Below are 16,894 nucleotides of genomic sequence, written 5' to 3'. Positions count from 1 at the left end.
ACATGGACACAGGGAGGGGAACATCACACACTGGGGCATCACACACTGGGGCCTGTCAGCTGGTGGGGGACTAGGGGAGGGATAGCATTAGGAGAAATACCTAATGTAGATGATGGGTTGATGGGTGCAGCAAACCACCGTGGCACGTGTATACCTGTGTAACAAACCTGCATGTTCTGTACATGTACCCCAGAACTTAAAGCATAAAAAGTAAATAAATTAATTAAAAATTTAAAAATTTAAAAAAACTATAAGTCTGTTGCCACAGGTCAGGTTGGCATTTCTTGATCATAGTTTGCATTTTAAAAAAATCATTAAGTAGTAGCCACTTGAGTTTCTGGTTATTCTTTTAGTTTATAATAAGACTCCCATTAGAGACCAGTTTAATTTATCATACTGCTTTGTCATACTAATTCCATATAATTTTAAATAAGAATTTGGAATATTTCTGAAGTACATTTTTTTAAAAGATTAAATATATGTTATTGTTTCAGAGGCATCAGCAAAAATAGTTATCAGTACCTGCCATGGAGGCAGTTCATTAGCTAGAGTAATGAGTACCAGTAAAATCGGTTGACATTTTGTACCTTAAACCCATGTAGCATTTGACTTAATGGCTGGCTTCCTTCCTTTTATTCCTGTAATTTAAAAAGTTGTTATTTTGAAATAATTTTAGGTTTACAGAAAAATTATAAAAATAATACAAATTATTCACATATATCCCTCACCCAGCTTCTCCTGATATTAACTATTTATGTACTCTGTTATAATACAGTTATCAAAACCAGGATTAACATTGGTATAATGCTACTAACTAAATTACAGACTACATCGAATTTAGCAGTTTTTCCATCAAGGCCTTTTGTGTTTCAGGGTTCCATGCAGGATCCCACATAGCATCTAGTTGTTATTTCTCCTAAGGCTCCTGCAGTCTGTAACAGTCTGTCTTTATCTTTCATGACCTTAATGCTTTTGGTGAATATGACCAGTTCATTAGTAGACTATTTCTCAGTTTGACAAACACCACAGTAATAATTATTGCAAGGAAGATCTGTCAGTGGATACTAAAATCAGTAGGCAGAAAGTTGAGGAGAAGCAAGATATTTACATAGTCTGAACATTTCTCTCCTAAGATACTTATTAATTACAAAGACCAAAACAGTAACTTTACAGTGGAGAAACCTGGCCGACACCACCTAAGCCAAGTGAATAAAGATTAACATCATCAGTAATAAGACATATTGATATCATGATTCTCTACCCACTGATAGGATACCCTGAAAAGAAAACAATGTCACTTCTGTGGTATTCTTCCTAAAAATACACATAACCTCAGTCTAACTGTGAGAAACATCAGATACTTTATTTTTAATTGTGTTTTCTATTTAGGCAAAGCATAATTGATTTGAAGGAGAAGGAAATACCAGAATTAAGAAACAAATTGCAGAATGTCAATAGAGACATACAGCGCCTAAAGAACGACATAGAAGAACAAGAAACACTCTTGGGTACAATAATGCCTGAAGAAGAAAGTGCTAAAGTGTGCCTGACAGATGTTACAATTATGGAGAGGTTCCAGGTAAGTTTATTGTAGTTTAAGGCAGAATAAAACTTGCTCCATGGTAGCTTGAATTTGAAGTGTGAGAGTTAAAAATTGTAGCTAGTATTCAGGTACAGGTTGTGTTTAGAATTCCCCATCCTGAATTTCAGATGCCCTCAGGGAGCAACTGCTTAGTTTACATCCCTGGGTTTAAATTTTTTAATTCATAAATTTAAAAATTAAGACAGTTCTGTTTGTTTTTCATTTTTAGTCAGCTTCCTTTTGTTTACATCATTTCACTTTTATACTATTACACTTTGCTAAAATTGTATCTGGAAATGGTTTATAAGTTTAGATTTAAAAAATGATAATAGCAATTAATTTTTAAAGATTTTGAATAATGCAGTAAGTTTATTAAAGGAAATAATTTTGTTATATTCTTAAGATGGAACTTAAAGATGTTGAAAGAAAAATTGCACAACAAGCAGCTAAGCTACAAGGAATAGACTTAGATCGAACTGTCCAACAAGTCAACCAGGAGAAACAAGAGAAACAGCACAAGTTAGACACAGGTAATACAGTCTGTGTCCTTCTGTACCCATAGAGACTTCAACATTACCAGCACATGCCTTTTATACTCAATTTTGTACCTGTTACATGGACAAGGAAGTTCCTTCCAGTCCACAGTATATTCGCTCTTTTTTTCTGAAAAGCATCACTTCTCTTTGTTCTTTTACTTTGCACAACAGATTTTGAATAGTAGGAGAGTATCAAATAAGCTGTATTCTTTTTCTTTTTTTTTTTTTAAGATGGAATTTTGCTCTTGTTGCCCAGGCTGGAGTGCAGTGGTGCAATCTCAGCTCACTGCAACCTCCGCCTCCCAGGTTCAAGTGATTCTCCTGCCTCACCCTCCTGAGTAGCTAGGATTACAGGCACACGTCACCACACCCAGCTAATTTTTGTATTTTTTAGTAGAGGCGGGGTTTCACTGTGTTTGTCAGGCTGGTCTCAAACTCCTGACCTCAGGATTCACCCGCCTCGGCCTCCCAAAGTGCTGGGATTACAAGCATGAGCCAGTGTGCCTGGCCATGAGCTGTATTCTTTCTCAGTCATACCTGCCCTGTGAGCTTTCCCTGTGAGTGGTCAGCAGGGGACATCAAGCAGATTTGGGAGTTAGCAGGGTTCTCGTTATATGTTTGTTGCAGTGGGGTGGGGCCCACAGAACTCAGCATTTGTGGATTCCATAGACTAATAAAAATGGGAAGAATGATACAAATAGTATTTTCTATACCCTTACATTAATTACTGTGTTAATATGTTCTTGTGTAGTTTCTAGTAAGATTGAATTGAATCGTAAGCTTATACAGGACCAGCAGGAACAGATTCAACATCTAAAAAGTATAACAAATGAGCTAAAATCTGAGAAACTTCAGATATCTACTAATTTGCAACGTCGCCAGCAACTGGAGGAGCAGACTGTGGAATTATCCACTGAAGTTCAGTCTTTGTACAGAGAGATAAAGGTAAGAATATCCATACATGTTTTTTGTAAAATTATTTTAATTTTATTTTTATTTTTTGAGACAGTCTCACCCTGTTGCCCAGGCTGGAGTGCAGTAGTGCAATCTTGGTTCACTGCAACCTCCATCTCCTGGGTTCAAGCAATTCTCCTGCCTCAACCTCCCGAGTAGCTGGGATTACAGGCATGCACCACCACGCCCAGCTAATTTTTGTATTTAGTAGAGACGGGGTTGCGCCATTGGACAGGCTGGTCTCAAACTCCTGAACTCAGTTGATCTGCCTACCTTGGCCTCCCAAAGTGCTGGGATTACAGGTGTGAGCCACCATGCCCCACCATATTCTTCTTTTTTAGAGACGAAGAGTCTTCCTCTGTCTCCCGAGCTGGAATGCAGTGGTGCAGTCACGGCTCACTCACTGCAGCCTTGACCTCCTGAGCTCAGGCAATCGTCTTGCCTCAGCCTCTCAAGTAGATGGGACTACAGGCACAACCCACCACGCCTGGCTAATTTTTAAAATTTTTGTAGGGACAGGGTCTCAGTATGTTGTTCAGGCTGTTCTCAAACTCTGCCTCAAGCAATGCAGCTTTGACCTCCCAAAATTACAGGCATACATCACCTCACTCAGTCCACGTTTCTTTAATATGAAATGCTCCTTATTAGTGTAATGGCCAGAACTCTCAGCACCTCATTGCACTTATTCTAAAATTGACCACATAATTGGAAATAAAACACTCAGCAAATGCAAAAGAACAGAAGTCATAACAGTCTCTCAGACCACAGTGCAATCAAATTAGAAGTCAGGATTAAGAAACTCACTCAAAACCGCACAACTACATGGAAACTGAACAACCTGCTCCCGAATGACTGCCAGTTAAAATAACGAAATGAAGGCAGAAATAAAGATGTTCTTTGAAACCAATGAGAACAAAGATACAACATACCAGAATCTCTGAGACACATTGAAAGCAGTGTGTAGAGGGAAATTCATAGCACTAAATGCCCACAAGAGAAACCAGGAAAGATCTAAATTCGACACCCTAACGTCACAATTAAAAGAACTAGAGAAACAAGAACAAACAAATTCAAAAGCTAGCAGAAGACAAGAAATAACTAAGATCAGAGCAGAACCGAAGGAGATAGAGACACAAAAAACCCTTCAAGAAAATCAATCCAGGAACTGGGTTTTTAAAAAGATCAAAATAGACCACTAGCCAGACTAATAAAGAAGAAAAGAGAGAAGAATCAAATAGATGCAATAAAAAATGATAAAGGTGATATCACCAGCAATCCCACAGAAATACAGACTGGCATCAGAGAATACTATAAACACCTCTACGCAAATAAACTAGAAAATCTAGAATAAATGGATAAATTCCTGGATACATACACCCTCCCAAGTCTAACCCAGGAAGAAGTCAAATCCCTGAATGGACCAATAACAAGTTCTGAAATTGAGGCAGTAATAGCCTGCCAACCAAGAAAGTCCAGGACCAGAGAGATTCACAGCTGAATTCTACCAGAGGTACAAAGAGGAGCTGGTACCATTCTTTCTGAAACTATTCCAAACAATAGAAAAAGAGGAAATCCTCCCTAACTCATTTTATAAGGCCAGCATCATCCTAATACCAAACCCTGGCAGACACACAACAAAAGAAGAAAATTTCAGGCCAGTATCCCTGATGTGCATCGATGCAAAAATCCTCAATAAAATATTGGCAAACTGAATCCAGCAGCACGTCAAAAAGCATATGCACCACAATCAAGTCGGCTTCATTCCTGGGATGCAAGGCTGGTTCAACATATGCAAATCGGTAAATGTAATCCATCACATGAACAGAACCAAAGACAAAAACCACATCAATAGATGGAGAAAAGACCTTCGATAAAATTCAATACCCCTTCATGCTAAAAGCTCTCAATAAACTATGTATCGATGGAACATGTTTCAAAATAATAAGAGCTGTTTATGACAAACCCACAGCCAATATCATACTGAATGGGCAAAAACTGGAAGCATTCCCTTTGAAAACCAGCTGTTATGAGGATCAAATGAAAATGGTATAATCATTCTTTGTGTGGTTCCTAAGTGATAGAACTTGTACTAGTAAATAAAGATTTCTGGAAGAAGGAGTTTGCCATAATAAGGAAGAACTGGCTGCCTGGTTAAGCAGCAAATGTTATTGGAGGTGGTCACGTGGTGGTTGGTTAACTCTGTATAAGGATTCCTGCTTGTATAGGAGGTTTGTCTTATCTGCAGATCCTTTATCTATAGCGGACACTCTCAGTCATAGCACTCTTTCCATTTGATTCCAGATGTGGTTTCAGAATCCTTACCAATACAGTGAGCAGGCACTCAGTTGCCACTGGAATCCTTTTGACATCCCTTATATAGATTAATCACATCTAAGACTCAACCAGTTATAAACAGTTTTAGAAACAGTCTTACCTAGGTTTATATAATTATGGGTACTCATTCAATAAGTACTAAGTATATTACTGAATAATTACTATAAATTTTTATTTCTTAAATAATTTTGGATTGCAAAATATCAGAGGTTCAGAATATGATATTAAAATAGTACTACTTGCATTTGTATAATTTTTTACTGTTTATAAAGCACTTTGACATTGAACCATTCAGTGCCTCAGCAACCCTATTTAGATGATGAAATCTCTTTATAGAAAAAGAAATTGAGATTTACAAATGTCTCATCAGTGCCTAAGTTTATGCAGCTAATAGGAAGCAGAGTTGATTTTCTGATAGATCTTCTGACACTGAAGGCATTTGACTTCCTAACATACCATACCACTTACCAGTATGATAAAACAGACATATATTGAAGTAATTACTATTGTATCTACCTCTATAGATTCACTCAATACTTCAGAATCTTAAAAGTGCTTGAGGACCATTGTTTTGAACTGTGGTTATCATATAACTATGTTGTAGATTTACTGTTACAAGGCTAAATAATGGGGACTTCTATTTAGTAAAATAGTTTATTACTTGAAAGCCCCGTTCCTTCCAGAATAGATGTGGACACACCAACATTAGTTTAACAGTATGCTTTTATTACCATAAAATATCTGCATAGCCTTAGCAGGCTAAGCTTAAGAACAGAAGTGTTTTTACCACCATATTTTCATCTGTAAAAGAAAAGTCTAGATTGAATGAGCTTTCCTATTCTTTGATCATGCAGCAGTGACAGGGGTACTATAAAATCATGAAAACTCATGCTTGAAGCCACACGCTAATATAATTGGGAGCACATGGCCTAGATTAAGAATCAAATTAGTGGTTGATGCAGTATAGTATGCATAGTGGTTAAGAGAGTGATCTCTGGTGCTGGACTGGGTTAAAATCTTGGCTGATTCATTTATTGGCTGTTGTGACCCTGGACAAGTCACTCTCTGTGTCTGTTTGCTCATGTGAAATATAGGACTGAAAATGATGGTAGTGTCCTCATAGGGTCATTGAAAGGAGCAAATGCGTTAACTTTTAGAGCCTGGCACATAGAAAGTGCTTTTATTAAGGCTGTAAAGTCTGACACCTAAAGTAAAATAATGGAATATTATATAATACTTTATCTTTTTTTTATTTTTAGGATGCTAAAGAGCAGGTAAGCCCTTTGGAAACAACATTGGAAAAGTTCCAGCAAGAAAAAGAAGAAATAATCAACAAAAAAAATACAAGCAACAAAATAGCACAGGATAAAGTAAGATTTCATTTGTATATTTACTTATCAAATACCTGTATTAAACTTAACGTTCATAGCACCATGTTGGACACTATTATTCCACATGAAATTAAATAGCATAAGATAAATAGTATTTTCAGATTCATGGTATAATTTTGACATTAGAAATTCTTGTTAGAACAAGGATTAGAGGTAAATTATTTTGCTGCTTGATCTAAAATAGAAGTTAAGGATTAAGATTAATTAATCCATTCCTATAGGTGATAAAGGGACTTGTCTGAGATCATAAAATTCAATAGTGGTGGAAACTGAAACCCAAGGTTCATAACTTCTCAGCCAGTGTTTTACTGTGCTCTCCTGTTATGTGCCCTTAAGTACAACCAGTGTAAATTTAATGAATATTTTTCTACAGCTGAATGATATTAAAGAGAAGGTTAAAAATATTCATGGTTATATGAAAGACATTGAGAATTATATTCAAGATGGGAAAGACGACTATAAGAAGGTAATTTAAAACTTAAAATTATTTATTTGATTGTGTTTTTACTTCATGTGCTTAAAGAATTTTCTTTTTTGTAGCAAAAAGAAACTGAACTTAATAAAGTAATAGCTCAACTAAGTGAATGCGAGAAACACAAAGAAAAGATAAATGAAGATATGAGAATCATGAGACAAGATATTGATACACAGAAGGTAGGTCTGTTTTGCTTATGGTATCACTTACACCTATGACATTCTTTGCTATAGTTTTATTTTCAATAGAAGATCCATTGAATAGAAATGCAAAAAGTAAAGAGGCCAAGCTTAAGCTTGGTGGCTCACACCTGTAATCCCAGCACCTTGGGAGGCCAAGGCAGGGGGATCACTTGAGGCTGGGAGTTCAAGACCAGCCTGGCCAACACAGTGAAACTCTGTCTCTACTAAAAATACAAAAATTAGCCGGCCGTGGTGGTGCACACCTGTAGTCCCAGCTACTCAGGAAGCTGAGGTATGAGAATCACCTGAACCTGGGAGGCAGAGGTTGCAGTGAGCTGTGATCACGCCGCTGCACTCTAGCCTGAGCAACAGAGTGAGACTCTGTCTCAAAAAAGAAATGCAAAAAGTAAAGAAAAATAATTCCAATAACATTCTTATTTCATTTATTTATTTTTATTTTCAGTAAAAGACTCGTGGTAAAAGTTTGAACATAAAGGCTTAAAACTAAAAGTGTACCTCCCCTTCTTCTGATTCTCAATCTCACTTCTACATGTCATTAACTGTTACACTTATTTGTTTTTAAAGAAGTTTTATTCATATACCAGCAGATAGATAGGTAGATATATTTAGGGGTGTGTGTGTGTGTGTGTGTGTGTATATATATATATATATTTAAATTTACTTTTATGGATGGGGTCGTATCATACTATTCTGTACCTTTTTTCACTTAATTTGATTTTACGTATCAACTCACAGATATATCACATTCTTTTTAATGATCATTTAATGATTTTAATGATCAGTTTCTTTTTGCTACAAAAAAGAAAATTCTTTAAGCACATGAAATAAAAACACAATCAAATGTGTTTTATGTGTTTAATGATTTAATGATTATAGTCCATTTTGTGCATATACCAGAACTTACTCAGATTGATTTCATTTCCTTATCATAAACTGTGTGACCGTGAATATCTTTAACATATATCTGTATCTTTTCTTATTCTAACATATCTTTATGTAGCATAAATTCACAAAAGTGGGATTAAGGTTTAATAATCTTGAAAGTTATCTGTAAGGAAAATATTTATATATTAGGTCATTTTCCAGTTGATCCCTTTATCATTTATTTTCTCTGTTAACGAAATTAATTTCTACAGTATAATCAAAATCATTTCAAAAAGCCATCATCACATGCTTTATGCAAGCGTGGTAGTTAATGCCTTTAAAAACTATACCATTTCTCTGTTCTTACTGTTTTAAACAAAATTTACTATTTGAATGCCTTAACCACTCAGTTATAAGTCGTTGCTAAAAATCATTTGGAAGATTAGTTACATTAGTTTTCTGCTGGGTCTCTTTCTGTAGCACCAAGAATTTCAAATATATGAAATATCAGTCAAAGGGAAATCAAATCTCTGCCTGGCCTAATACATATTGAATAATGTGTACATTTATGATGCATATATAACAAAATATCACTAGCTTTTATGTAGTTGCCTATATAAAAATCACAGTCTATAAATTCGCAGCAGCTCTCTGTATACATATACGAAATTGTTAAGATTAATAATCTATGAACCTTTTAAGGTGATAGTATAAATTTAGTGGATCTGATGATATTAGTTTACTTTGTAACCTTCCTTGTTCCAGAAATTGTTTACTTAGTTATATACAATAGAGCAAAGATAAATGTATTTCAAATTAATGGGAAAACAAGGCAGTGTAGAAATTAGGGCAAGAAAGTAATGAAACCAGGAGAGAAGTGTATAAAACGTTTGCATGAAGTCTGATGTGCTTGCTAAAGATTCTAGTAGTCAAATGAAGAGAGGAGGCCGGGCGCAGTGACTCACGCCTGTAATCCCAACACTTTGGGAGGCCGGGGTGGATGGATCACCTGAGGTCAGAAATTCAAGACCAGCCTGGCCAACATGGTAAAACCCCATCTCTACTGAAAATACAAAAATTAACCAGGTGTGGCGACACGCACCTGTAATCCCAGCTACTCAGGAGGCTGAGGCAGGAGAATCACTTGAACAGAGGCAGAGACTGCAAGTGAGCCAAGATCACGCCATTGCACTTCAGCCTGGATGACAAGAGTGAAACTCCACCTCAAAAGAAAAAAAAAAAAGCGAGGCGCGCAGTGGCTCACGCCTGTAATCCCAGCACTTTGGGAGGCCGAGACGGGCGGATCATGAGGTCAGGAGATCGAGACCATCCTGGCTAACACGGTGAAACCCCGTCTCTACTAAAAAATACAAAAAATTAGCCAGGCATGGTGGTGGGCACCTGTAGTCCCAGCTACTTAGGAGGCTGAGGCAGGAGAATGGCGTGAACCTGGGAGGCAGACCTTGCAGTGAGCCAAGATTGTGCCACTGCACTCCAGCCTGGGTGACAGAGTCAGACTCCATATTTAAAAAAAAGAAAAGAGAGAAAGTCACAGTGAGTCAAGATTCACATTGTGTCAATGCTAAAAGGAGACCAGTTTCCTGTACTGACTACTGACTATTCATAGAAAGGAAGACATGTATAGTCTTTAACAGACTTCATAGGGCTTATAAAAAAGAAAAAAATACAGTGTATTTCAGCATCATTATTCCTTGATATGAGGTTCTGTAGAAGGTGGTATGATTGAAGCCTGAAATAAATGTTAGTGTTTAGAAAGCAAAAGTTCTTAGCTAGGGGCACCTGTAAATTGTCTGAGTTTTTCCACTTCTAGGTATAGAACTAAGAAAATTGAAGACGTATGTTCCCACAACAACTTGTACAAGAATGCTCGTAGCAGCATTATTTGTAATAGTCAAAATATGGACACACCCAAATGACCATCAACTAACTGATGAGCAGATAAACAAAATGTGGTATACCCATACAATGAAATATTACTCAGCCATAAAAAGGATACATGCTACAACATGCATGAACCCTTAAGACATGCTAAGCAAAAGAAGCTAGTCGCAAAAGGCTGCATAATGTATGATTCCACTTATAATAAATGTACAGATTAGGTAAATCCAGTGACAGACAGCAGATTAATGTTTTCAGGGGCTAGAGGTGAGGAAGGAATAGAGTGACTGCTATTGAATATGAGATTTCCTTTTGGGGTGATCAAATGCTCTGGAATTGGATAGTAGTGATGGTTGTATAACCTTGTAAATAAACTAAAACTGCTAAATTGTACATGTTTAAATAGTGAATTTTGTGTAATATTAATTACATCTCAGTTTTTTTTAAATCACTTAGGTTATTAAAAATACATGTGTTGGCCAGGTGCAGTGGCTCATGCCTGTAATCCCAGCACTTTGGGAGGCCGAGGCAGGCAGATTGCTTGAGTCTGGGAGTTCCATACTATCCTGGCAATATGGCAAAACCCCATCTCTACAAAAAATTAGCCAGGTGTGATGGTGCGCACTTGTAGTGCCAACTACTCCGGAGGCTGAAGTGGGGGGATTGCTTGAGCTGGGGAGTTCAAGGCTGCAGTGAACCCTTATTGTGCCACTGTACTCCAGCCTGGGCAACAGAGCAAGACCCTGTCTAAAAAAAAAAAAGTCCATGTCTCCAATCCACAACAGTAAATCAGAATCTTGGGGTTTGGGCAGAGATATGTGTGTTTTGTTGAAATTCCTTAGAGCTTCTGATGTATACCTTTAGCTGTCAGTTACTGAGCCAGCATTGGATGGACTGCATAGCTTTCAGGCAGTCTTCTAGAAGTGGTGTTATTCCCAGCCAGACTTTTGGTGGACATTGGACTGTAATCTGTTCAGCATGCCGCTCTCTCACAGGTGTCTAGAATGCAGCTAATTTTTATGTTTCCATAAGTGACCAGCTGCATGCATTAACTGTCATCTGAGTTGAATGACTGGGGTTAATATTTAAGAGCTGAGGAGCCTAACAGTCACTTGTTTACCTACTGATCTAAGCCCTGCTAAATTTAGTCCACAGAATAAAATAATTTGGAAACTTAATAAATTGCCTTTCTCAGTTTTCAGATGAAGGAATATATGAAGAGAACTGGAGGTGACCTGACTTGCCCAAGGTCATAAAAAGTAGTAACAGGTAGAACTGGTCCTACACTATCAAATTTCTAGTAGAATGGAAAAAACAGTTGTGGTACACTATAACTGCATCTGATTTTTTTTTCCCCTTCATTTATCTAATATTTTATATTTTGTAGACTATAATTGGAATTCTCACTGCTTAAAGTACAAAGGACAAATTTGGCCCAAAAGGCATTTTATTAGCAATTACTGAGTCAGGCACTATATTGATTACATACACTCATACCTTTAATCTTCACAATACTTCTTTTTTTTTTTTTTTTTTTTGAGATGGAGTCTTGCTCACTCACCACTGTGCAGTGGCACAATCTCGGCTCACTGCAACCTTCACCTCCCGGGTTCAAGTGATTCTCCTGCCTCAACCTGCCGAGTACCTGGGGCTACAGGCGAGTGCCACCAGGCCTGGCTAATTTTTGTAATTTTAGTAGAGGTGGGGTTTCACTATGTTGACCAGGCTGATCTCAAACTCCTGACCTCAAGTAATCCACCCGCCTTGACCTCCCAAAGTGCTGGGATTACAGGTGTGAGCCACCGCACCTGGCCACACAATAGTTCTTTATGATAGGTAGTATTATTATTGACCATGTTATAAGCAAACTGAGGTTCAGAGAATTTAAACTAATTTGCCCAAAGTTATCCAGTTTAAAAGTAATAACACTGATTTGAGCCTAGATGTATCTGACTTCGAAGCATTGTACTCTTGTGGTGGTATATACTGTCTTTGAAAACTAGAAGAATAATGGAAGCTGACTTAAAGAAATGCCTAGCTTTCTGGTAACAATGCAAGTAGACAGACCAGCAACAATATTTTGTGCCAAAAATCAATCTCATCTAGAAATGTGATAGCACTTTAGAGAGTCCTTTCATGCAATCGTGAAAGCAAATTCAAATGTTCTATGGTATTAGATGAAAGAAAGTAGTAGCACATTCCCTTGTTCCTAATAAGGAACAACAAGTATAGTCCCCCATAGTAGAACCTTGGTAAGTCACAGCAGCTACAGTGGCACATTAGATTGCCTTAGCAACAAAGGACATTTATAACCATGCCATTTTAGTCACCTTTAACTGCCTATAATAATGCCTTTAGTAGATATGTATTCAGTTGTTTCAGTATCTCTGGGGGGGATTGGTTCCAGGACCCCCCAATACAACAGATACCGAAATCTAGGATGCTCAAGTCCTTTATATAAAATGGCATATCTAGTGTTTGCATATAGCCTATCCATATCCTCTGATATACTTTAATTTCTAGATTGCTTTTGATATTAACATGTAAATGATATGTAGTTTTTATATTGTATTATTTTAAATTTGTGTTTTTTTATTGTACTGTTACTTTTTATTGTATTTTTTTCCCCAGTATTTTTGATCCATGGTTAGTTGAATCCATAGATGTGGACCCTGTGGATAAACTGTATGTTTATATTATTTCCAGGAAAAATGAAGGTAGCCTTACTTTCTGTTAAAAAAGAAAAAAAAAAAAAAACTCTAAAAATAATCACACACAGATGGGCAGAATTGGATATGAACATTAAGCATGTGAGAGAAATCCTTGATTTCCCTCTCCCGTCTACCAGTCCCTGGCCTTTACTCTTGGTGCAAGATATTGCCACAGGTCTGTCTATCTCTCTCACTTTCCACATCACTGAGTTTAGCTTAGCTGCAAGGGCTATTGCAGGAGGGTCCCAGCTCCCTCTTTGAGAAATCCTTACTCCAAACTCGGGATAAGTTTTCTACGCACAGGATTTGTGGGCCAATTTCTTTCTGCAGGAATTTTTTTTTCCTAAATTCCAAAGAATCAACTTACAGACTGTTTTCTAACGATTGTCTCTCGACAACATAGTTCGTTTTGATCACCAGGAAAACCACTGAAATAATTTTGTTGTTGTTGTTGCTGCTGCTAAGTGTGATTGAGTCTTTTCTGAAGGATAAAACTACTCAACAAGAGCAGCCAATTTTTTGAAATTTCATTTCAGTGGCTAAGAAAGTATCAAGTTCATAGATATATAGTACTATTGTGGCACTTCTTCTTGCCTTGAGTGATGATTATTTGTCAGCCTAAAGGTAGAAGCTGTAGGTAACATATACCTCACAGGTTCTAATAGTCTTGGTACATGTTGGGAGACAGAACTAGGAAGAAAAAGTTGGGGAAAACTTCGATAGTAGTATTGATCTCTTACGATCTTTTAGGTCAGTAGGCTTTATCATGGGGTTCCTATGCAGAATGATCCACTGGGGATGTAGGTATTAAAATATCTAGTTGTATTTTTAATTTTACCATTTAAAATTTCTGTTTTGTATGTTTTTAAGTGAACACCATTTCATAGCATTTTTTCTAAATATTTTAATACTGTATAAGTAAATAAGTACATAGATATATGCTCACATCATTGTGAGACTCCCCATCAAACAGTAGACCTGGTTTTTAGATTATGGTCGTGAAAGAGCAGTAAAAGCTGCGCTACAGAAGGTATTACACTTGTGACTGTGGATGGGGACGGGCCATCCAGATTGCCCCAGACCTGGAGATTCCTTTACATTGGCTTATTCTCCCTCTGTTGAACTTCACATGATTCTAAGTAAGACAGACATGGCACTTCCTATCAGCAGTTGCCTGTTACGGATTTCACGTTAGTAACTTGGTTATTTTTGTTAACTAATTTAATGTTTACCTTTAGATACAAGAAAGGTGGCTACAGGATAACCTTACCTTAAGAAAAAGAAATGAGGAACTAAAAGAAGTTGAAGAAGAAAGAAAACAACATTTGAAGGAAATGGGTCAAATGCAGGTTTTGCAAATGAAAAAGTATGCTTTTAAAATAATCTTCGGTTTAAATAAAAGTCTTTATTATTGGAATGTGAAGAATGTTAAATACCTGTTTTAAAAGAATTTTAGCCTCAGCCTAGTATCCTTTGAGAGTTACTAGAAGGTGAACAGTGTTTTGACACAATTTTATTTCATGGCCTTAAGAACTTTATTACTGAAGAAGTGATACAGAATTGGTAATCACATTGTAGTGATGAGCCTTAGTCATTCAGTATTGAACATACTTAGTCCCCATACATCTGCTAGCCTCCTGCACAGAATAGTGATACTAAGCGTAAAGAGTATGGAGCTGTGGACCTTGCCTGGGTCAGAGCTTGTACAGTCTATAATATTGTCAGTGGAGTTGTTGCCAGTGATTTATCCACAGAGATTCAGTCTAGATTTTCTCATTTGTAATTATGTGTCCACCAGAGCATTTCTTTTGAAAGATGAGTTTCATTCTTCCTTTATCTGGTCTGATGGTTACTTATTGTAGTTGCTGCCTTCCTGGTAGACCAGAAAAGATTTTCTTCCTGCCTTGACTGCCTTAGAGTTGCCTTAGGAATTCTGTAGGAACCTTGTTGATGCTAAGGCACTAGACTGGTATAAAAGGTTGTACTAGGCAAATACGTAGATTGCGAACCATCTCACCTGGTTAAATCCAGGCTTCTCATTTATTAAACCCTTCCTTGTAGAGTTTTCATGTCTTCTTGAATTTATATGGAAATCTGAATGAAAAAAATGCTCAGGTTTTTCTAAAGGATATAGTAAAGTGAATTTTAACTTTATTTATAAAGCCTAACAAGTGGTTAATCCTGTGTTATGTTTAAGTACTCTTAGTTTAGCTATTTAAAATCTCTTTCCTGTATCAGGGAAATCAGATTTTATAACTAGAAGAGCTCATCATCTTCAGAATCTTCTTTTTTTTATGCATTATGCACACTTAGACCCAGAAAAATCACAGAGGAAATTATGATGAAAGCCAAGAATGTGACCTTAATATCCTAGTTCCCAAGCCTCAGTTCTTTTACACTATGCTCTCCATGGCAAGTTGGAAAAGTAATGCTTCTAGAAGAAATTTTGAAAGGAAATAATATATTCGTGGCTACTAAAGACCAAAACCAGATATTTAAAAAATTTCTTCTGTGATTGGTACATAACAGTACTTTTTACATTCATTCACATTACTAAGTACAACTATTTTTCAAACCTTTCTTCAACCAGGACATAACAGAAATGCCAACAAGACATGTAATCCAGTCAACTCTGTAAGATGCCCATAAACTTGAGAGCAGTGCCTGACACAGAGGATGCTTAATAAGTGATTGTTAAACAAATGAAGATTTTTAAAGCAAACGTTGAAATTTGTACAATCTGCCAAATTATCAGAAAAGTTGGAATATTTTACTTCTTTTGGTCATTACTATGGTTTTTATACTTGGGCAAGAGAAATTTTGTTTTCATGGAGGAATCTAGATTTTTAATAAGTATTACTGCAGATAATTAATATATGATTTAATTCGTGTTATGCCTTGACATGAGCAAAATGATGAAGCCTGTTATCCATAACTACTTAGTGTTGATAATTGTGCATTCTCAGCTCACAATCAGAAGTTTGTGAATTTGTAATATTAATCACCAGAGTGCTTAGCGTCTAAAAGCCAGGAACTTTATCAGTGATAACATGCTATGAGGGTTCTCTGTTCAACACACAAAAATTAGCTGTTTAGCAACCTATATGGGGCAGAGATATGGAAGGAAGAGAGGATTTTTTTTTTTTTTTTTTTTAGTACCAAAGCCCTAAATAATAAGCAAGGAGAGACTCTGTTATACGATTCCTAAGGAGAATGATACTTAACCTGTCTAAAGAAATCTATGACTTTTCCACTTCAGGTTGTTAAAAGCTAAAAAATGGTCCTCATTTGTCGTTTTCGTTTTTTACAGTGAACATCAGAAGTTGGAAGAGAACATAGACAATATAAAAAGAAATCACAGTTTGGCATTAGGGCGACAGAAAGGTTATGAGGAAGAAATTATTCATTTTAAGAAAGAACTTCGAGAACCACAATTTCGGGATGCTGAGGAAAAGTATAGAGAAATGATGATTGTTATGAGGACAACAGAACTTGTGAACAAGGATCTGGATATTTATTATAAGACTCTTGACCAGTAAGTATTAGACTGGGGATTTTCTTATTGCAATGAATATTAACATATTTTAGTAATCTTTTCTCTCATTTTTTTCTTTTTCTTTTTTTTTTTGAGACGGAGTTTCACTCTTGTTTCCCAGGCTGGAGTGCAATGGCACGATCTCAGCTCACTGTAACCTCTGCCTCCCGGGTTCAAGTGATTCTCTTGCCTCAGCCTCCCAAGTAGCTGGGATTACAGGTGCATGCCACCACGCCGGGCTAATCTTGTATTTTTAGTAGAGACGGGGTTTCTCCATGTCAGGCTGGCCTCGAACTCCTGACCTGAGGTGATCCGCCCACCTCAGCCTCCCAAAGTGCTGGGATTATAAGTGTGAGCCACCACGCCCGGCTTCTCACTTTTTCTTTTTAAATATGATATTCTATGTATAC

The 16,894-nt window shown here is 36.8% G+C and overlaps 1 protein-coding gene across 4 annotated transcripts in view; it reads left to right on the top strand.

The window, feature by feature from the left end:
- The window catches only part of RAD50 (RAD50 double strand break repair protein), an 83,857-nt gene that overhangs the window by 43,986 nt on the left and 22,977 nt on the right, over positions 1 to 16,894 (top strand). For all 4 annotated transcript variants that reach the window (XR_004430071.1, XM_033181284.1, XM_033181285.1 and 1 more), the window contains 8 exons: positions 1,390 to 1,579; positions 1,986 to 2,112; positions 2,870 to 3,063; positions 6,666 to 6,776; positions 7,171 to 7,263; positions 7,338 to 7,451; positions 14,188 to 14,315; positions 16,260 to 16,484. Coding sequence is in view for 3 of the 4 variants with exons in the window: in XM_033181284.1 (XP_033037175.1) it covers positions 1,390 to 1,579; positions 1,986 to 2,112; positions 2,870 to 3,063; positions 6,666 to 6,776; positions 7,171 to 7,263; positions 7,338 to 7,451; positions 14,188 to 14,315; positions 16,260 to 16,484 (1,182 nt within the window). In the remaining variant the exon portion in view is untranslated. The remainder of the gene's footprint in view (positions 1 to 1,389; positions 1,580 to 1,985; positions 2,113 to 2,869; positions 3,064 to 6,665; positions 6,777 to 7,170; positions 7,264 to 7,337; positions 7,452 to 14,187; positions 14,316 to 16,259; positions 16,485 to 16,894) is intronic.

This window comes from Trachypithecus francoisi, unplaced genomic scaffold (genome assembly GCF_009764315.1).
Source record: "Trachypithecus francoisi isolate TF-2019V2 unplaced genomic scaffold, Tfra_2.0 Lachesis_group2, whole genome shotgun sequence".
NCBI lineage: Eukaryota > Metazoa > Chordata > Mammalia > Primates > Cercopithecidae > Trachypithecus > Trachypithecus francoisi.
This window is presented reverse-complemented; position numbering and strand designations above follow the sequence as displayed.